The sequence below is a fragment of the Anastrepha obliqua genome, chromosome 1 (assembly GCF_027943255.1).
Source record: "Anastrepha obliqua isolate idAnaObli1 chromosome 1, idAnaObli1_1.0, whole genome shotgun sequence".
NCBI classification, from domain to species: Eukaryota; Metazoa; Arthropoda; class Insecta; order Diptera; family Tephritidae; genus Anastrepha; species Anastrepha obliqua.
In genome coordinates this window covers 143,204,752-143,227,917 of record NC_072892.1, presented here as the reverse complement: position 1 = coordinate 143,227,917, position 23,166 = coordinate 143,204,752, and the positions used below count along the sequence as shown (strand labels likewise).

General features: G+C 34.1%; 1 protein-coding gene across 4 annotated transcripts in view; it reads right to left on the bottom strand.

The window, feature by feature from the left end:
* The window catches only part of LOC129236373 (la-related protein 1), a 66,067-nt gene extending 45,013 nt beyond the window's left edge, over nt 1-21,054 (bottom strand). Inside the window, exons 1-3 of one of the 4 annotated variants that reach the window (XM_054870726.1) lie at nt 20,612-21,054; nt 19,642-19,829; nt 18,530-19,541 (exon numbers count right to left, since the gene is read on the bottom strand). In XM_054870726.1, coding sequence (XP_054726701.1) covers nt 18,530-19,378 — 849 coding nt within the window. In that variant the 5' untranslated portion in view covers nt 19,379-19,541; nt 19,642-19,829; nt 20,612-21,054. The remainder of the gene's footprint in view (nt 1-18,529; nt 19,542-19,641; nt 19,830-20,611) is intronic. The other 3 variants (XM_054870728.1, XM_054870727.1, XM_054870729.1) reach the window with 3 other exon arrangements.
* Nucleotides 21,055-23,166: the final 2,112 nt, after the last annotated feature.

Sequence of the window (23,166 nt, the reverse complement as noted above, 5' to 3'; positions counted from 1 at the left end):
CCTTAAACAAATATTGTAGTACTAAGTTTCATAGTTTAGGTTAGGTTATACTGGCAGGCCGAAGACACGTAGCGACCATTTTGAACCATAGCGATACCAGAGTAGAGTCCTCTTTTTAGTGAAAATATGCATCGCTAAAGATGCGCGTACTGTTCGCAAATTTACGGAGTTTGAGCGAACTCCAGCCGAGGCATAAGTTCTAGTCTTTAAAAATTGAGAGCACCTAGGTAGTAGTCCAGTTTTTGAGCGAGCCGGACAGCACCACAGGAGACGTTCGAAGGTTTCTCTTGTACCCGGTTTTTTTCCATTTGCTGCAAGCATTGTTAAGAGCTAAATTTAACTCGTAAGCATGCGTCGCAACTAGACAATGCCCTGTTAGTACCTCAACTAAAGTTCTACTATTTCTTCTATCGAGCGATATAGCCGATTCGGTGTACCTGGCATCATATGCGTGTTTACACATGATCCTACTTTGCAATTGGGTAAACTAAGCCTTTCGCCTTTCTCCTCTAATTATTTTTGAGTTGTGCACAAGTACCTAACATATTTGAACCACTGTAAGTCTTGCGCCTTATTTTGCTATTTCGTCCACTCCCTCATTTCCCTCTATGCCCGCATGCTCCGGAACCCAATAGACGCAAAGCCTGCGATTACCAAGTTTCCATAGACGGATAAGCAGACATAGCTTAATTGACTCTTCTCATGATTTTAAACATTTTAAAATATATTTATATATAAATGGTTTTAAAATAAGAGGTGTTAGTCCCGTAAAAGATCAATGGTTTCGTTGCTTGTGTGGCACGTAGCGCCGTCTTGTTGAAAATAAACTTTGTCCAGATTAATACCATCCAATTCCGGCCATAAAAATCGGTAATCATCTCTCTATAGCGCAATCCATTCGCCGTAACAATTGCTCCATCTTCATTTTCGAAAAAGTAAGGTCCAATGACTCCATCGGACCATAAACCGCACCAAACAGTCACAAGTTGAGGATAGAGAGTCTTTTGAACAACAACTCTTGGATTTTCTGAGCCCCAGATCAGACAATTTGGTTTGTTGACGAAGCAACCTTCGCCTCGGTTGCTGGGCCTCATACTCAAGATGACTTTTCCATGGAATTCCGGATCATTTTTATGATTTCAACGACTCAATCAGCAAAGACACGACGTTGGTGATGATCGGCCGGCTTGAGTACTTCTGTTGGACTTTATAAGCCTTAAGATCCAAATCTTTATGCAAAATACGGTGCAATTACGTTTGTGGAGTATCTAATTCCAAAGAACGAGGAATGGACAAACCTGGGTTTTCTTCAACACTTTCGGCTACAACAGTAATATTTTCGGCTGTTCTTGAGCGACGTGCACGGGTTTTATTCTTCACATCACTAACTTGTCCCAGCAGCTCGATTTTTTTCACCAATTTCACCGACAAGGTGCTTCACGATGATCCAAAAATGCTCGAGTTTACGAACCGTCTTTGCCAAATTTTCACCATTTTTATAGCGAATTTTATTAATTTCAATGCGTTCTGTAAGCGTGTATCGTTCCATTTTTATTAATGGCGTAGTTTCTACTTGTCAAATATTAAAAAACGACAGCTTCAAAAGTGACATCTACCCAAATAGCGGTACATCTATCTTAGTTCCTTTAATGCTGTTACTTTCAACTTTTATGCGAACCAAATTATAATACCCTGGGGCACCAGTGCGCTTGGGTATAAAAAATCAATCATGACATATGGGTACAACAAACATAAAGAAAGAAAGACATGTAAAAAAGAAAACAATAAATATAAAATAAAAAACAACAAAGCAATAACAACAATGTTCCTTACTGTCATAACAGCATTGTGGTCATATTCAGAACATCAAAGCTTGTGATAACAAAAAAAAGACAAAGTCACAAAGAACACACGTACAGTGCTGTGTCATAAAATAAGCACATTGTGAGTGAAATTTCAAAAATCTCCATCGAGCATTCACCCAGTTGATGAATTTCAATTGACACACATGAACTGATTTCATTATAAGTACAATACCCTTTACGCCTAGATCAAATATGTGTATCCTGGTCTGAACGCGCAAGGTAAGGCAATGAATATACAGGCTAAGTGCCGATTTACACAGAGAAACTTTTTGCTAGTGAGAGAAGGTTGTACGGCGGAAAGAGAGAGAATTTTGTCTCCCGTACGACACGCTTTGTGCTTCTTATTCGTATTTTCAATCTTAAAGTTGGATATAAAACAATTTTTGAAGTTGCTTCCTGCGTTTTCTTCGTTTATGTGAAAAAGTTATATGTTGGTTTCCAATCAAATGGAAGAAATCAACTATGGCAAACATCAGAATGCTGATTGGGAAATACAGGATGATTTTTGCTTGTAAAGTAGGTATGAAACGCGAATGAAACGTCAAAAGAGAATTTCCAGTGTCACCCTTCCAGATGTCTCTGTGTAAATCAAGACTAACAAAGTATCGATGCAATATCATTAGTTGTAAAAGCGCTAACTTTTGCAGACAAATCTTAAGTTATTTGTTTAAGAACCGGCGCGTGACAAACAAAAACAGAAAAAAATTTATTAAAACATAATTTATTATTAATTTCGTTTTCGCAGTGATACAACAAGACTTAATACCTTAGTAAATATTTGCGAATTAGCTGGTGAGGTGAAAACCGCAATTCACATGCAATTAACGTTAGCATGAGAACTGCGTCAAACGCTGATTTTGCGATTCCAACCATTGCTAATAACAACTTTCCAAGCTTCTGAAAATGCACTTTCTGTGGTAATTATGTACAGATTGAGTAGTAGTTTTAAGCCAACCATCACCTAACAACAAGTAGAAGAATCAAAACGTATACCCTATTCCATATAAATAAGTATACAGTTTGTCAAGAATATCTTTGCATAGTGAAGAAAATTTTTAGCTTTGATCGAAAATTCCAACAACATTTATCATTTGAGGAAACAAAAAAAAATTCATTTCGATCTGTTAATTCATTCTTTGTTTACAAGCCATTGGAGGTCAATGAGTTGTCAATGAATTTTTGTATGAAAGAAACCGAATATCTTGCGCAGATAAAACTCTTTGTGTTTAAAGATTTACCACCAACAAAAATTCAAAAGTGGTAATAAAAAGGAATCTCAATGGGCTCTCGAGTTTAAACGTGGTCGGTAAGCGTTAAAGTTTAACAACACCAAAAAGCATTGCGGAAGTGTAGGCACTAAATTTTGTGCAATAAGTATTGCGGTTCGATAAGAGAGGGCGCTGTTACTAGCCTTTTCTTTCTTATGTTTACACAAAACATTTTTGATATTAAACTTAAAGTAACGCAAAACATAACTTTGCTGGTGGAATAACAAAATGCACAAAATTATCGTCTCTTAGATAAAAATTACAGGTGCATAACATCAGGAATAAACTTCAGTCCGATTTTATTTCATTTAAACACAAATACTTTTATATTTCTACTGAAAGCTCCTTTACATAAATACGTTTTTATGCATAAGCCCTACTTAATTCGAATCTCATTTGTTATCTACGCCTCCTTTGTTGCCTTGCATCTTTTATGATGTCAAGCGGCTTTGCAGAGTACAAAGGCCGGGTATCTTAAGTAAACATGAAATTTAACAATGTGGATGGGAGAATCTACTTATCTGTAATACACAAACGTTTGCATAAGCGCATATAAGAAACAATTGAAGTATGTAAATAATATGGGAAAGAAAAATTACAAAGAAAACAAAGACAGAAATGCGTTAAAACATTTTATGAAGGAAACGTCTGTCAATACAGGGTGCGGCACTCGACGTGTTACCAACTTCAGACCGCTCGCGTAGCTGATGCACACGCATTGGCTAAATGAAATGCATCATAAATGAAAGAACTAAAAATACCTGACCGTAGCATCCGCCGCATACTGAAAAATGATCTCAAAGTCAAGACTTACAAGATCCAAAAAGCGCATGATCTCGCACCAAAGCAGCAACAAGTCAGACTTGAGAGAGCGAGCCTGGCGTCAAGGTAAATGCGAAATATTATCGAGAAAGTATTCTGGAGGTTCCTTGAAGCCGTGGGCAGACAAACATTTCGGTGGCAGACCATGGTCGTTTGAACAGAACTCGCAAAGCTCGAGTGAACCAAAAATGGCTAAAAAACAACATTTCGAAGTCAAGGCAAATAGTCAAGGTAAAATTTGGTCATATCGAGCAAAAGTAAATTGATTCTTAATTTTGTATATTACTATTTTCACACATTTTTTACTTTGAATTGATTAAAAGTCATTTTTCAAACTAAATTTATGGCCTTTTTAATTTATTACACTTCGAATGCCCGACCCTATATATGAAGTATTAAGAAACTTTTGCTTTCTCGATATTTTGGAGCCGATTTTATAAAACAAAAACATTTGTTATTCTTACAAAATCGACCTGAATTAATTTTTAATAAGACCGATTAAGCATTTCGTTGCTTCTACACCGATAAAGTTATCTATGTACATAAATACATACATAAAAAGGAGCATTTGCAATTTTATTTTTTTACTTTTCCCCATCACAAAAAGTGCTGCTAAAATTGGTTTTAAGCAAATGAAAATCAAAGAAATTTGCGAATATCCGTTTATCTAAAATTTGCAAACCAAAAATCATTTTCAAGATATTGAAAAAGATTTTGATATAATAAACGATAAAGGACTGCTAAGACACTCTAATCCATTTGAGTTAGATAAAAATGGTTTTTATATACAAAACAAAAAACTGGCACTTTATTCTACCAGAATTCATTAATCTATACAACTGCATACTTAAAATTTTTCTACAAATTCTGATTAAAAAGTTTGAAATTTTTATAAAATTTGTTTCAATTTTTTAAAATTCTGTACAAAGTATGAAACTTTAAGCTATATGGTGTTTGTTGTGGTATGGATTATAAAATTATAATAAAATTATAAAGAAAAATAATAAAAAGTAAATAAATAATCGAAAATTCCCAATTTTTTCGGAATTTTTGAGCGACCTCAATCTTACACTTTAACATAATAAAATTTAACGAACCAAAATTAAAAAAAAAAAAATTAGTTCTTGTTTTAGCAGCATGGACATTCCCCATACATATGTATGTATATGGGAATGCTGCAGAAGTGGCACTCCTTGAACGGATATAACTCCGGTTCGTTCCGGTAACGTAGAACCGACTGTCGTGGGAACGAAAAACTCAGTTGTTAAGTAGTGGTCAGTGCGGCCGAATAGTCATGCCCATGAAAAACAATTTTCCTATGCGTATATGATAAACGCTGTGTATTGCTATCCCTACTGCAATCCTGATATGTTGAAAAAAAAAAATTAAGTGACTTAATTAAGTGAACTTAAGTGTGTAGATAAAAACAAACAAAAAAAAACAACAACAACAACAAAAACATTCTATAATGTTGAACATAGAAACGGGGAAATATTCAACTCAATTAAAAATTTTAAAATATAAACAAAGTATATTTGTACATATGTATGTATTTATGCATGTCAATATTTATTAATCTGCCAGAATTGTACCTAAGTAAGTAAATATTACAAAACGAGCGTGCGAAATGAGAATCACCATCGATTGCAACGTGAGCTAACTCATTCGTGAATAAAAAGTATATGTATGTATTAGGGCGGGTCGATTTAAAAATCGCCCATTGCTCTGTGAAAATCATATTCTAGGGATCAAAATAAGAAACTTTGCCGAAGGAAGCATACCTCTAAAACGAGTTCTGATGTCCCCCAATTTGGGTCGAACGAAAAATCCCACTTTGACCCATTTAGAGTGCTCCAATCGAGTCCAAATGTATGACCGACCCCCACTAACTTTGGACGGCCGATCCACCCATGCCAGTGGAACACCCCGTGGAACTCCCCTGGGGGGTTCCTCATATAATCATTTCAAAATGTCACCATTTTTGGCCTTTACTTGAGAAAAGAAACTAAAAAGTTCAACCCAAATTGGGGGACATCAGAATTGGTTTTAGAGGTATGGTTCCTTCGGCAAAGTTTCTTATTTTGATCCCTAGAATATGATTTTCACAGAGCAATGGACGATTTGTTTGCCTCCCCACAAATCGACCCGGCCTAGTATGTATGTAATATATGTACATAAGTATGTTTACAAACTTTAATAAGCGGTACAAGGACTTTAAGCCTCGCTGAGAAAGTGAGCGCCGTCACGTCGACACTTTTTACAGAAGAAAATTCACTGCATACAATACACAATAAGTACATGTACAAATATATGTCAAATACATGTATGTAAGTGCAAATTATAGCACGCAAAGGCGGTAGGCGCTGGCTAATTGTTCTCAAGTACGTGTCGACGAGTGTACAGTGACGATGGTGCAATGCATATGGGCATGTAGCCAAAGGAAAGCCTTGTTACCTCTTTTCATGTATGCATGTTTTAGATGCATGCACACACACACATACATACAATATATAAACAAATACAACATGAGTGGATGTTAAAATCGGCCGGAAACAATAAGGAAAGTAGGAAGTGATTAAAAGAATTACTGCCGAAAATACTAAGTTTGAAGAAAAAAAGAGGAGTGAAGAAATGGAAATTCAAAATCACTTTCATGGTTACTTAGAAAAGTACAAATGAATTTTACAGCTTTAGTAGCTTTTAACATACAATATTCGGTACCGAAATTAGAAAAAAAATAGCATAGAATTATTATTGTGCAAGCTACTAGCCATTGCTAGTTAGCTTAATTGGAGGTTTGCACTTCGATCCAAAGGTATTTTGTGCACTCTATTCATCACAGTACCTCATCCAAAGTCGTTTCCCTAAGTGAACATAAGATGAAGAAGGTTGGGCCCTGATACCTAGAATTCCGGGGATAGAATCGCAAAAATGAAAGGAGTCGATGGTCCATAACCCGAGCCTATGCATATCGCTGCGTAATCTCCAGTGACCTATAAAAATGCCAGTGAGCATTCTAGGTTTGTTCTTAGGGAGATTTATGAGCGGCCTGAATTTCGTTTGATTATCCGCTACTAATAACGACTTAGCCTGGGCCTGGTGTAGCCCCATTCTTTGGTGCCGGTTTATATTATATATTTTAGCCTTAACTCTTCCTTAGTTCAATAAATTTACTATCTCCCAAGTAATTTGTGAATGCCTCGCAAAAATAATCTTTTAAAACCAAATCAAACATCAAGTCTGCTTTTCAGACCTTCAGTCAGTCATATGTAATTCTATTAGTACCACTGATACTCGTATAGACAACCAATAAGCCCGAAAGGATTTTGCCACAATCGATCTTTTGAACACTAAATTCGGTAATCGGGCTATCACCCGTCTCGACGTTGTCAATTTCTCACGTTAGACTATTTTTGAAATGCTGTGAAGGACTGCTGTTATGCGTTCTCACGACAGTCGGTTTTAGGTTACCGGAACAACCCGGATATATATCCGGCCAAGGACTATCACTACAGCAGCATTCTCCGTAAATATATGGATAATGTTTATGCTGCTACAACAACAAGAACAACTGATGTTATGCAAGCACTCTATTAACAATTCAGGCTCCTTAAGTGAATATCGAGCAAGCCTTTCGTTAAAAAGTCAGGAACCATCAAGGCCTTGAAAATTGGGTTAACAAAATGCACTACTACGAAGCCAACCGAGGCAGGCTATTATGTATAAAGTTATGATCCATAAATAATAAGAATATTTTCCGTTTCGAATAACTAACCCCTTAGCGTAGTCAGAATTTTCAAAAATTGAATTGCTTTTGAAACACATAAAAAACTCGTGCCTGATCAAAGGATTTTTTTTTTCAAACAATTTTTTTCTCCAAAATCTGACAAATATTGTTAATTTTGGAAAAAAAAGTTTTGTTGTTTAATTCTTATTTGTATATACATATATGTTTATCAATTCTTATAACTGTTTTTAGTATTTTTCAATTTTTATTTTATTTATTTTTTTCTTTAATTTGTTTTTAATTTTTGTTTTTTTTTTAATTAATTTTTTTTTAATGAATTTTATTTTTTTTTTTAACTTTTTTATTTCTATTTTTTTATTGTTTTTTTTATTTAATGTTTTTTTTATTGAATGTTTTCTTATTTATTATAATTTTTTTTATTGTTCTTTATGTATTGTTTTTTTTTTTGTTTATTGTTTTTTAATTTAATGTTTTTTTATTTATTTTTTTTTTATGTATTGTTTTTTTTATTTATCTTTTATTTACTTTTTATTTTATTTAAATTTCTTTTCTTTTTTTATGTATCGGCTTTGTTCTCATGGTCACACGCTAGATAGAGAGAACATATTAGCTATGCATAATTTAAACGAGATTCTGACCCCCTGTCTATCATCCTAAAAATTTCCCGGTATTCTCTCCTGAGTACTACGAGCTAACAACTTAAATGGCAAAATAATTCGATCGTGGCAAAAGTTATGCGTGAAAACTCGTGCAACATAGACTTTTATAGGTACGAGTATGCATCTTCAGTTTGACCTCGCACAAAGATCATAATAGTAATAAGTGAGAATTTCGAAATTTAGAAATCAAGTGGAAATGGAATTATAATAGTTTACAACCAGTAGGACTTCCAATTCAATACTTCTAGACCGTTTTTATTTCAATGTATCAAATCAAATAATTCGCTGATCCCCCATTCAGTCTTGCTGCCTTTCAACAACGCAGTGTTATTAATTAAGTTAATTCCCTTGGTAAATTTTCGCCTCCTAGGGCAGTTCTGACAAAAGGCAAGTTTTAGTGTCGAAAGGTTGCCCTAATTCTATGATATTTCCAGTATATGTAGTCATATATGCACATATAATGCTTTGCTGCGACCATACCAATTCCACTTACATAAATTAAAACTCAACAGCAGATAAGATCAGTCAACAGAAGGTAGCGATAAGAGAAAAGTAAATAAACAGCACCAAAGGTATTGTACATGAATGCACATACATATGTATGTATGTATGTATGTATGTATATGAAAGCAAATAGTCATACAAACTGCAAGATAAGGCGAAACTTATAGCAAATAGCTGCAAGAAAGTCGTTTTCTACATACACACATACATACATAAATAAGTAAATACACTCTTAAGAATGTTTTTTTATTTTTCTTTCTAAATATCTAAAATAAATATAATTTAAATATTTGTATGAGCGTAAGGCGGAGATTTTCCAGTTATTTTCTTTAATAATGTATGTAGGTAATAAGTGTGAGAAAATGAAGTTAACTACAAAATTCCCTGCAATTGTTGTTATATCAAAGCTCATAAGCTCTCTTTCGAACAGAGTGAACTCAACTTTTCTGCGGTATAACATGAAAGTTTGCATTAACATTAACGGCAGTAAATTTAAAAGTTTTGTAGAAAATATTTTCAAGCGCAGTAAGAACCATAACTGTACAACCTGCTACAAAATGAATAGGCTGATCAAATATTTACTACTACTGCTAGCCGTTAAGTATTTAAGTACGAATAAAATAATTTAAAGTGTAAATAAATGCTTAAACTTTGATTTACACTTTAAAATAACACGCAAGAAATTCACGAATCTTTTAAAATTCTTTAGAGCGCTCAAAGAGTTTAATAACATCTCAAAGATGTTCTTCGCCAAGATTTCTGTTTAGGTCCGTATTTGACTCTCTTTATTTTTAGATTAATTTCGAGTCTATTTTATATATGTATGTATATTTACTTTTCAACCTAATTATGAATATATGTATGGATGTATCCATGAGGGCTAAAAGGACCATGGGGTCGAAGTGCAAACCTCCAATAAATCTTAATCTAATGTATCGACGTCTACAGGTTATATTCAGGTGTATTCTGCATTTCGATTCCGCTCAAATTCTTCGAAATCGAAATTTGTTGGTATGCATTTTGATAAGTTGTGCTTAGAAGTAGTCGGCAAGTGGTAAATTACACCTAAATACGTAAATTGTAAAATGTCAGTAAAAATTTTCGATTGCAATCTTCATAATATTAAGATGATATTTTATTCCTTATTGCTGTAATATCTAGTCAATTAGTTTCAATGAAATGAAATCGCCATATTCTAGATTCTGCTTCAGGGCATGCTAAGTACTCATCAAAAAATTTCATATTGGCATGCATTACAAATAATAGTCGAACATAAATTTTTAGGTTCGTAACTTGCTTTCGCAGTTTTATTTGAGTTTTAGTCGTAATAATTATTGACAAAAAAAATTTATTTAAGTTAACACCAGCTGGAATTAATATTTTTCCTGGAAAAAGCAAGAATATTTTACTTTTTTCGAATTTGTACGAATAATCTGCGACTAATAGCAACTCGTAACGAAATCATTACCGAAACTGGCTGATTAACGAATCTGAACGAAAACGATTTCAAAATTTTCCCGTAGGAGCAAGGCGCGCACTCATTAAAGGTGGCACTAGACAACAAACTAAACCGGTTTGCACATTAGAAATGTTATGACAAAAGAAAGTAGAAACGAAAGGACGAACTATGTTGCAGAGCCGGCATGAAGTTGGAGCTAAAAGCATGCGACTATGGTGCGAATGGAACGGCTTTTCGACATTTCATTTAATGCTGACATCCAGATGTGAACGGCGAAAGAAAAAAAGAAAATCAGATAGGTCTACCGATATTACCTCTAATAGATTCGGAGTCAATAATTCTTTTGGTCTTCTAATATTATTTTCAATAGTGCACTTGAGTGTAACAGTAACTTCTTCCGGCGGTCGATTTTCCGTGCAGAAAGTACCTTTTTTCTATATTTTGGCACGTACATAAAATTTGTTTTTTTCCTATAGTTTGGCATAAATACATTGTATGCATTTTGTGGTCGATATTTTTAAAAATTCACAGAGCTTTTAACTGTAATCGGCGGCAATAAGTTATGGAAAAATCGGTAAAAAAAATTGTTAAAAGCCATAATTTCTTTACATTTCCGGATGTCAATGTTCACAACTGTAAGCTCACTTATGCAATGTTTGTGCAAAGAATCCTACATATATAATCAGCCTTTTGTGCCTGAATTATCTAGCTTAAGCACGAGCGATAATTTGCTTTAAATACTATATTGTTGTTGATGTTTTTTTTTTTAATTTTTTTCATTTCATTAATTTTTATATTGCTTTTACTTTCACGCCTCTCTTTGTTAATGTGAAAGAATATATGTATATAAACAGAAATCGTGCATGTGTGCGCATAATAAACCACAGCACGAGCAAAACGTGAGTACGATTGTTGTAGGAAAATACAGCAGCTGCTACATTTTTAAGCCCCAATGTGATGCACAGTGTACTGCTTGTAGACTGCTAAACAACAACTGCGGCGAAGTTAGTGGTAGCGAAAAGTTAGTCTGTCTCACGGTATAAATTGTAAGCAGGTTGTTGTTCTTGTTGTTGTAGCAGATATTTTGTATTATTTGTTTTTCTTCTTTCTTGCTTTTGCTTTAGCTTTCGTGCTTATTTGCAATTTTCACACAATTCTAAACAGAAAAGCATTCTGAGCTTTTAGAATGAGACAACCATCTAGCGGCGCAATAAATGAAAGGCAACCAATTCGATATCCACGTATACACTCATGATCAGCGCTCTCCAAACTGTTGGAGCCCACGTGTGCACTGTTGTGGTGGGTTGTTTTGAGTTGTATAGAGAATTTTGTGGTATTCACGAGACTTGTTTGTACGCAACAGAAACCTCATATTGAGAGAAGTCTCAGAATGAGAAGCTATGTATATAATTCATACAGCAACAACGTGTTTGCCTAAATTTATTGTTGTTTAAAATTCATAGCAGATAGAATGTAGTACGCGATATTTATGTGTGTATATGTGTGGAACGTTGAGCGTGCGAGTAAATACTACAATGTATTGTAGCAGCACCACCGTTGTTGCTTGAGTAAAAAGTAAATAAAAATTTGTCAAATAAAAAATGAGAAACAAGAAAAGCAAACAGGCAAAATATAAAAAACAAATAACATCGCGCGTGCTAAATCAATTCAGTACAAATAAAAAGAAACTTCCTTATTAGGCTATGGAGCATTTCTATGCACGATTTGGAATTGCAATAGAAAAAGTAATTTTCAACGGAAATTAAAGTTTAAATATAAAGCAGAAACATAGGCCTATCTATACCCTTCCGTCAGGTTTTTTTGGCTTGTTTGGTTTCGGTATGGGTACAACAAGGGCAATTTTCCATTGTTGTGGTATAGTGTGTGTATTGTAAATGAGCTTGCCAACTGAAGGAAGTTGTTTTACAAACTCATAGGGGATATTATATTGGCCAGGTGTTTTCCTTTTTGTGAAGCTAGGCATCCATCGAGTTCTTGCAATGTGAAGGGCTCTTCTATAGCTTTCGCCTTTTTACTTAGTTGATAGACCATGCTTATTGGGTTTTTATAACGATTTTTTGTCCTATGAACTGTGCTGAAAAATTAGTGTCTTTTGAGTAGTTTGACCATGCTTTTGCCAGCGAATCACCTATTTCGAGGGAGTTAGATGTAGATAATTTGTTATTTTTTTTAATAGAGTGAATTAAGTTAGATGGGCGGTGCCCGTAGAGTAAGTTCACTTTGTTCCAAAGGACTTTTGATGGAGTTATAGTGCAGTTAATATCCTTAGTGAAATTTGTGAAAGCCACACGTTTAGAAATTTTCGTTTCTCGTTTGAATTTAGCATTCGCACAAGGCAAAATAATTGAATTAAATATTTAGAAAAATTTTTTAAACTGGAAAGTGAGTTTTTTGACGATGTTTTTGGAATCGTTTCAAATAAATTAACATTGAATTTTCTATAAAAAGGTGCAAGTTTCCTTTTTAAATTCAAATTAAACCCATATACATTATGAACGGGAATTCACTATCTATTCATTGACAATATTGGCAACAGAGCTTCTACAATTAATGAATGATAAGCAATATTTTTCAAAAGCAGTTATCGATGCTTTCGACGAAAATTTCCATAAAATTTACTCTATTTTTAAGATGGTTGCAAATAACACTTGTGCTGAAAAGTACCGGGCCTTACACACAGATGGCACTAGTTTTATTGCATTCACCTCTTTTTGAGTTAGTACTAACCATAAAGAGACAGCTGTTAAAATTTCATGATATTCTATTCCCTAGCTCGTGGGTTATTGTGTTAGAGTGATACTACTTTTATTATTTTCAAAACAATGGATCAAACAAATTTCGTGCTTTCATTTTACACAACTTCTTGATGGGGAAAAATACCATTCAAACGAAGCAATGGCTTGAAAAGCGTTATGGGGACTCCGCTCCATCAGAAACGAATGAAATAGATCTAAAAAAAAATGCTCACCGGTAAGAAATTTCGCACGAATGAAAGGGTGAGGCCTGACAAAAGTGGTGTTGAAGTGTTAGAGAGGCGCTGAAATGATTGCGTTGTTCCTGATGGAAATTGCGTTGAAGAATAAAGTTAATTTTGAATAAAAAAATTAACGTTTTTTCTTTGTTTCGTCCAGGACTTTTCAGCCCATACGTGTTACGTACAGTTTGTCTCATATGAAAATATTTGGCAAGGAAAACTGTTTGAAGTGGATTTCGAAAGTATTGCACGTAGTTTTTTATTTATTTTTATAACAAGACAAACTCATTCTATTTTCTGCGATGTATGAAAAAAAAAGAAATAATTTATGGAAAGTGATTTAGAGAAAAAGTAATTAAAAAAAGATTTTATATTCAGCGCTGTCTCAAATTTTTTTTCACATATCAACAAAATAAAATATCAAATAAATGTGCATGCCTATTTTTATGTTAATATTTGGTGTAGCCACCTTCAGCATCTATTACCGATTGTAACATCCTATGCATTGATGAATGTAGTTTTCCTAGTTGTTTTTGTTTGTAGGGCACCTTTTTGTCAATTTTTTTTTTTTCAAATGCGACCATAAATTTAGAATTGGGTTGATGTCTGCGCTTTGGGTAAGAGTATCTAGCACATTTGAGCAAATATGTAGGAACCAAAACGTGCATATGTAAGACTTGTACTTAGGATCATTAGCTTGGTATAATTTGAATAGCCACTTATTTGGATTTTCTGGTTCAGTAAGTCCAAATTTTTTCACACTTCGTTTAAAATTGTTACGTAAAATGTATTATTAGATTTATTTTATCATTTGTCTTCAATAATTTTAATTTCGGCAATGCCTTTGGTACACATACAACCCCATACTATTACACTTAACTTCCCAAATTTCACTGTGGAAATAATGTTCTTGATTTGTATGGCTGTTAGGGGCTTTCTCTAAACTCCATTGGGTCCATCATCACAAAAAAATATATATAAAAATATTCCACTGAATGTTAAATTAGAGCAAAAGAAATTAATTTGTCAAGCTTAGCATGCGATAGTAATGACTGTTCCCTTGTATTTCTTGATGAAAATTTTAGTTTTAAGAGAACTCGGACTTGTGGCCAAATCTGCAGCTAGCATTCTAAGGCTGCACTGTGGTTTTAATTCAAATTGCTTCACTATTGACCTTTCCACTCTTGGTGTGAGCGTGTTTGGTCTACAACTAAAAAAATTACTTGTTTCTAAAACCCTGGAGGCTTATTTATATAATTTTTAGCAAATTCAATGCGCTTTTGTCTGTTCACAAGTGAAATAAACGGCGAGCGACTTTACCTTGATATCCAGCCTAGCCTTATATAAAAATTTTCTAGCAGTTTCCGCACAAATACTTTTTTAAATGTTTGGTTTACATTCTCAACAATTTTTGATTATGTTATTCGAGAGTTAGCCTTTGTCATATTGACTATACTGCTCTTCCCGGACCGATACTGTTCTTGGACACCCAGTCCTGAACTTAGATGTTAAAATCAAATTTTGCTTATAATTGTTTACTACGCGTTGAACAGAGGAATACGTTGCCCCAATAGTTTTGCAAATATTTCGGAAACTGTTTCCATCTTTCTACAATTTTATAATTATTTTTCTTTTCCATACACAAATTTCTTTTCCTTTGGTTCCCATTCTTTCGGATCATTACCACTTTTAAATAAAATGGGTAACTGAATTCGCTAACCAGTCAATTATAATACCAAAGAATAAAAAGTGAGCAAAAACAAGAATTACGGATTCAAAGTATTTTTTAATAAAATCAAGGATTTTGTGTCAAGCTAATATATTTCTATTATCTTTGCTTTGGAAAACATGCGAGATACTGATTTTAACCCTCCGTTGGATACCGTTTTTAAAACCTTCGGTTGGGCACTCGGGTGAGGCCTTTTTTGTCCTGTTTGACGATCCTTTGGAAAAGGATAAATATACCATAAATCGATAGAAATTTAATTTTACGAAGCTACCCGAAGGCTCAAGTCGTTAGCTATAGTAGAAATATGTTAAATTCACGTCCAAAGTCGAAAAAGATCTGCCGTGAAAAGTCTGGGTTAAGTGAAACTACTTGGTCGTGCCATAAGTTTTTTTACAAATTGAAATAGGAAAATGCAGAAAAAATGAAATAATTTAAGGAAATTGTTTTTAGATTTAATTTTAACCCTTAACTGGTATCGTGGGGGCCGCGCAGCCCCCACGCGTTTTATTTTTTTGAATTATGATTATTATAAATTTTATTTTATTGAAGTACTATATATGAATAAAACCTTATTAATTTCATAAAACAAGCTTGTTATTTGTCCTATCAAAATAATTCTTGAAAAAAATTGTAGACATTTGTATCCTAGAATCTAATTTTAATAGTTCACTAGTTTCGTTAGTCAAATTTACGATACCAGTTAAGGGTTAACATTAATTTTTTCTACGTTACAGGAACGGCCCAGATTTAAATCCGGCTAAGGACCGTCACTCCTGCATCATTCCCCGTACATCTGTGGGGAATGTTTATGCTGCTATAACAAAAACAATAACCATAACCATAATTTATAGTTGAACAGATTTAAATTAGAATTGCCCGAGGGTCCAACTTCACAAGAAATAAAAGCTTAACTATATGGCTTTAACCACGCTTCATTTGTTTTAGCGTCAATGCCACTTTACCTACGATGGTATTTTGACGAATTCGCTTCAGTTTTAACCCTTTTACATCACCGCTCGAAATGCGCGATGAAGCCAAAATACTTTGCATCCATAATACAACACTTTGCGTTGGCAAGACTTTTACTGCTTGTTCTAATGGAAAAGAATGTTACAGGACTGCCAAAAACATTTATTTTACTCAAACTTTAACAAAAAATAATTTAGTGCGGATTATTCCGCTCTTGGTGATAAGAGGGAGGTTCTATTCGCGCGTACTATTCCGCTCTTGGTGATAAGATGATTGCAATATTGTTATGAAAAAAAACTATATGAAGTTTTACAGGAATATAATCCAGTGGTGCTTATTATTAAACTCCATTTTAACTCTTGCAAATATTTTAACTTACTTCGTTTACGAATACTCAAAAAATTCTAATTAAGAAATTTCTTATACTCGTAGTAAAATTATTGTAATCGTTCATTGAAGACTTTAATCTTACGTTTGTCAGAACTGTAACTCGAATTTTCCAACAATTAATTACAAATGTTTGGTCGATTACACTAATCCTAATCGTTTCCCCGGTAGTTGGTGCCGGAATGACCAGGATCTATATTCGGTCAAGGACTGACTCAAACATTTACGGGGAATGTTTCATGCTGTTACGGAGAGAGTGAAATTAACCCTTAGAGTACGGAGTGCGGGACTTTAGATCCCCCAAGAATAGTTTTCCTTAATAACTTCGTAAATAATTATCTCTTCGCTCTTTTTCCCTTTAGGTAGTTGAGTTGTATTTTAAATCCTGTATAAAAACTTATTAGTGGCATTCTATTATTAATTTATTTATAATTATAAGGTAAGTTTTTCGTTTGGGGGGCCCAAGTCACCCCACTCCGTCCTTTTTGTTATAAAATAGACTCCATGTCCGTACTCTAAGGGTTAAAATGCTGTATGAGGAAAAATATTACGACCATTGAACTGCTAAAAAAGTGAAATGCCTAAACAATTGCTCATTCGCAAAACTTTTGTTTTTATATTTTACGATAACTGTAAACTATGATATATGCATGTGTGTATTAGTAAAAACGAATTCCAGCTTTAAATATAAATTAATAAATTAAATGCATAGGAAAAGTTTCAACAATTATATACAAATGTTTTGAAATATCTCCCCTACTTTCTCCTTCGTTCCCTTTCCTAAGCGTAATTTTTTATCTCTTTGCAAAACAAAAATGAAAATTATCGAAACAGCCTTTCATTCAATCATCATTAGTGTGTTTTAATGTCGAGCAACAAAAGAGAGATGCGCCCATCTGTTCTATGTTTACATGTATGGTTTTCAATAAGTTTGTTTATGTGTACATTTGTGATACGCGATTGCCTGCGTCTGCTTTTTTCCATCTTTTTCCCCAATAGCTTTTAATTTGCTTTCGTTTCCGTACATTTTATACGATCCATTCTACTTTATGCGGCATTTCGTCGCACTAACAAATATTGACCTTGACATTTATTTTTGCTTCTTTCGTTGAACAAATTTCACAACCCTAATTTATATTGAACTTTTTTTTAATGTTTATATTAATGCGATTAAGATTTGAAGCGAGAAAAAAATAAGCATTTCAGAAACAAAATCGTTTAATTTAGTAATGAAGAACATACGAAAATAGCGCTGACAAGAATCACCACCACCACCAGCCGTGGTGTGATCAACAACAACGACTGGCAACAGGCCTGCTAGCATTAACGCTCACCTCACACACTCGACAAATTCAGTCGCACCGTTGATCAAGTATTGCATAATATTTCGTTGCTTTTAATTTACTTATATGTTTATTACTCGTTTTTTTATGTACTGTTCTGAATTTTCGGGTTGTATAAGTTCATTTCTCTTTTTTCCATACTCTTTTATGTTAATTTCGAGTTAACCGGTTTCAATCATTGCACAAATATATTTTATATATTTTTTAATATTAATTAATCTCCTAAAATTATAACCGAGCAGTAACTCATTTTAATGAACCTACCCTAAACAAAGATCACTTATCCGAGTCTAATTATAACTCATTTTGGAACTGATTAAAAACCCTAAACACAAAAATGTAAGTGTGTAAAACAAAAGAAAATACATTCTCTTGTAGCCCATCAAGCCACAAAACGTGCTTTCCTTTCAAGAAGTGATTTAACGCAGTATGTACCTCTCTAAAGCTCTCGGTCGGTGCCATCGTCAACTTCAGCATTATTTTGAATTTCTTGTTTTTATTTTTTTTTTTGTTATTATCTCATTCTACTCATATTTGTTTACTACTTTTGTGAGCCTTATTTCGGGTATAGTTTTTTCATAGTTCATCAAAATATGACAAATTTAATGCGCAATTCTGAAATACGCAAAAACAGCACTAACGTTTTTTATTTTTGCAAAAATTACGGTTTTATTATTATATTTATAATTTTTCAAATATTGAACTACTCTTTTTTTGCATAAAATATGCAAATGAGTAAAATTGATATTTGCAACTTAAGATTATTTTTGTTCGTACTTACCTTCCAGGCGTTGACCTTCGGTGGAGGTGCAGCCACGTATTTCTTCGGTTGAGGCGGTGGAACTGCTGCAGCACCATTACCGCTAGCTGCTGGCGATTCGGCATCACTACTTTTTGCTTCATTTCCACTGCTTGTATTCTCTACGCTAGCACTGGGCGAAGTATCTTTCCGGTCCTTTGGCGACTTGGGTGCTCCGCCAGTAGGTCCACCTTTACGTGGGCTACCGCCGCGTTGACGTGGACGCGACGTATACTTTTTATCGCCTTCCTTGTCAACAGCACCCGTTATACGTTTGTTTTTTCCACCCTCACCACCACCACCATTGCCACCACCAGCTCGAGCACCATTTCCTCCGCCGGTGAGCTTTTCATTTCCATTGTTATTATTTCCAGCTTGTCGTTCACGTCCGGTTGGTTTTTCCTTACGTGGTTTTTTACGATCACGTCGATGATGTGAAACCACCGGCACAAAATCGTTATTATCGTCTATTTCCGAAGAGTTTTCTGCACCTGCGTCCGTATTGGCAGCACGCTTTTCGCCGGCCAAGCTTGCATTAGTTTCAACAGTAGTAGTGGCTAAGCTTTCGCCGGCTGCTTCAGCGGCAGCAGCCTCCTCACTCCATGACTTAATTGATTTTAGATTAGGTTGGTTTTCTTTATTGTCAGAATCAACAACTGCGACATCTACAGATCCACTTTTATCAATGGCACCTTTTTTAGTTTCCAAATTTTGCAACACATTAGCATAAGACGTTGTTGCTGGTGCTGCTGGCTGGCCAGTGGGAGCGGCCACCGTTGGACCGGTGCTGGTGGCGCTCGTTTTTGAAGTTTCTTCTTTACCTGCTGACATGTTAGCTTCAAGTGCGTTTATCGTGTGCCTCCGGAGTATTGGTAACGTCAGTTACGTTACTTACTCCAGAAATTGCTTTGACGTTATGGAAACTCTTTGCTGCTTCCTTGCCCAATCAAAAAGACAAAAAACGTTCAAACAAATCAATTTCAAGACGTCGACTCTGAAAGAAAGAATGTAAAAGATTAGTTCCAACTTTTACCCTCTCCACATTCAAGACCAACGTACACTTTTGCGGTGCACAAAGGACTAGCGAATAATACCTATGCTTGTTTTGAAATTCCGGTGAAAGGAAGAATTCTACAGCGATGCTAATAGCCACTTCAAGACGGTCACAAGAATTCGTACGGCTGGCAATTTATAGTGAGCCTTATCTAGTTGACAGCATTTCGTAAATGCTCACTGTAGATTCTTCAAGGAAAAATCATGCACAGTAATCAATACAATTTAGCTAGAAGTATAGATATTAGAACATTTATTCACTAGATTCGCCAATGACATCATGTCCTTTAAGCCGCAATAAAGGATCTTAAACTAAACACGGAAATTTGCCTGTCAAAATTTTTACTGCACATCTACGACGGTGAAATATTATTTTTCAATATTCCTAAAAGTTGCATTCAACACTTCCTAATAATTTTTCAATGTATATAATAGAAAATTTTACGAAATTTCGCGTAATATTCCAACGAACGTCAGACTGTAAGAAAATATGGTCAAAAGTGAGGTTAAGTGATGTACACACAGTTAAACTTCAAACGAAAAGAGAACGAAAGGTATAATACACACAATCAACTGACAATTGCACTTCGGCACGTACAGAGCTGCATTTAAGCGTACTATATTTTCACAGCCAGCAATGTCATTAATTCAATGACATGAGGAACACAAGAGAATGTGCAAATGTTTATGTTAACAAACACACAAATACATATATACCTTGTATATAAATAGGAATTTCATATTTCTTCTGCAACTGCATTTTAATTAATTTTGCTACTCCATAACCTACAAGAGCATATTATGCAATACTGCATTTAAATGCATCTCTACAGCAGTCAGCTGACTGTTGATAAACTCGGAACCAATGCAGACAAAGCTTACATTCTGGGCATTAACAATTACTGACCCCTATCGAACTAGGGGTACACACCATAACATTACGAATAGATTCTCATGAGGTATTCTTAATTTCCATCAAAAAAGGTTTAAATCACATTTAAAAATACTCACAACGTCGATTTGTTGAGCACCGCACAGTCCAAAATACAATTCACTTTGCACACACGTTTTATCTTAGTTTCGTTTTCACAAACCTTTATTGCGGCCTTTGCTTTGTGGAGACTATTCTACACACACGATCAAATTCGTACAATAATAAATCTGACACGAAGAATTGATACGAACCAAACTCAACTCACGTCGAAATTTGACAATTCGACGACAAAAGAATAGAGTTGTAAAGAGAGACGAAAAAATGTACTCTTTGCGTATTTGAAAATTTTGTTTTATCGAGATTGTCTGCAATCTATTAACAAATTTCAGTTCAATTCAATTGTACAATATCACTGTTTTGATTATTCAGCACTTTTGTATAATTTCACAACACTTTACACCATAATTCAATGGTAATTCGCGAAAATTCTCGTTTCACGAGCGAACATGTGGCCGACGCCGTTGATAGAAACTTCGAAAAAGAACGATGACATTACTGTCGTTTGTGCCGAAAGGGTAAAACGGCCCGTTCTACCGGACATGTGCCATCGAATAAACAGTGTTGTCCTTCTGGTTATTTGCAAATGCAAAAAAAGATTAATGATATTTTCTTTTCTCGAGCCAAAATGTCAAAACGGCCAAATTTTGTATTTCATCATTATTGATGTGTATTCTCGTTCAGGAATTTGAAATTGCTGACTCTCAGAGAGCAAAACCTACATATAGTTCAAGAAATGCAAATTTTCATAGCGCGCAATTCAAAAAGATTTAAAAAGGGAGTTGCAAATTATACTGCAATCTAAGAATAACTGCGCACTTTTCTTATATTAATTGTCCACTACAGATTTTTCGAAAATCAGCTTTTTATTTCTTTATTGTATGAGCATTTGCTTGTAACAAGCTGCTTTTTCAATGCAAACAAATTGCAATTTGCTCTCAAAATCAACTGTCACTTTGATCTCTTAATTCACCTTCTTTGCAAGGTTCTGCGTTATAGTTTGTTTCGAATTATCACGTAGATGACTAAAACTAATAATAGATTTGTTTAGCTGATTTTCCAGCAAATATTATCCAGTAGGAAAATTTTCGAAAAATGAACAAAAAACAGTAAAAACTTTGAAATTTTGCGGTCAGCTGTAGTTATTTAACATTGAGGATTAAAAGGGAAATAAAAAAATGGAAAATTCAAAAATGCTGCGCATAGATTTTTTCTTCACATTTCGTACATTCCGTAGAACCCAAAATAGATTTACTTATTTCTAAATCGAAATTCCAGCACTAAATGAAATTATATGATTTGCATTTCCTGTTGACAAATTGGTGCTGATGAAAATTAGTGCTGAAATCGCGTCAAATGAAATGTCTTATTGCTCTCTCAATTTACCTTACTTTACTAGAGTTTTGCGTATGCGAACGCCGAAAATAATTTTTGTTTTGTTTTGGAAAATCATCAGTTTCTCGAATTCAAGCAACATTAATATAAAATGCTTTGCGCCCACTGTTGTCACGTAGAGCCCGGGTTCGAGACCTATTGTAAACATAAAACCCCAAATGACAAGAACGATTTTTTCTAATAACAGTAACAAAGGTGCTCATAACTAACCATTTGCGGTTCGGAGGCGGCATAAAACTATAGTTTCCTTTATTTGGGGAAAAACGTCAAGGCGTATCCTATATATTGGAGAATGAGTTTGGCCAATCATCTAACAATGAATGTGGATTCCTACGTCAGTCGGTTCTACGTAACCGGAGCGACCCGGATTTATATTCACCAAGAACTATCACTTCAGCAGCATTTCGCGTATATGTATGGGAAATGTTTATGCTGATAAACAAAAACAACAACAACAACAACAACAAAGGATGTACGCGCCAATAAATGGATACAATTAAAGTTTTCGCATAACAATTTTGACGACCTTGACGCCCACCCTCAAATGTTATCAAATATTACATTGAGAGTATGATTTAAGTGAATATATATGGAGTTAATAACTTACAACAAGGTTTATCAAACAAATCTTTCCGTTATTTTAATCTACCCCATGTACTCTTTGTAATCTTACTTTTATCCAAAACTTAATAATATTGTAACTTTTATTACTTCTTATTTCATAAGTATTCAGATAGCTGATGCTCTTCGTTGCTATTTTAAAACTTGTATATGCAACTTATTATTTCATAAGTTAAGTAAAAAATTATGTAAAATAAAAAAAAAAAATGAAAAAACATAAATAAAAATTAAAAAAAAAATTGAAATAAAAAGAGGTTGTCTGTAAAGTCGGTTTACTGACGATAGTTTAACGTGATAACGTCATAAGAAAATACTGATTGAATGGTTGCATTTTTCAAAAGAAAATTTTAATTTTATTTGTTTGATAGATATTTTGTATGGATATAGAGAATGAGTTAACATAACATAACATAACATAACATAACATAACATAACATAACATAACATAACATAACATAACATAACATAACATAACATAACATAACATAACATAACATAACATAACATAACATAACATAACATAACATAACATAACATAACATAACATAACATAACATAA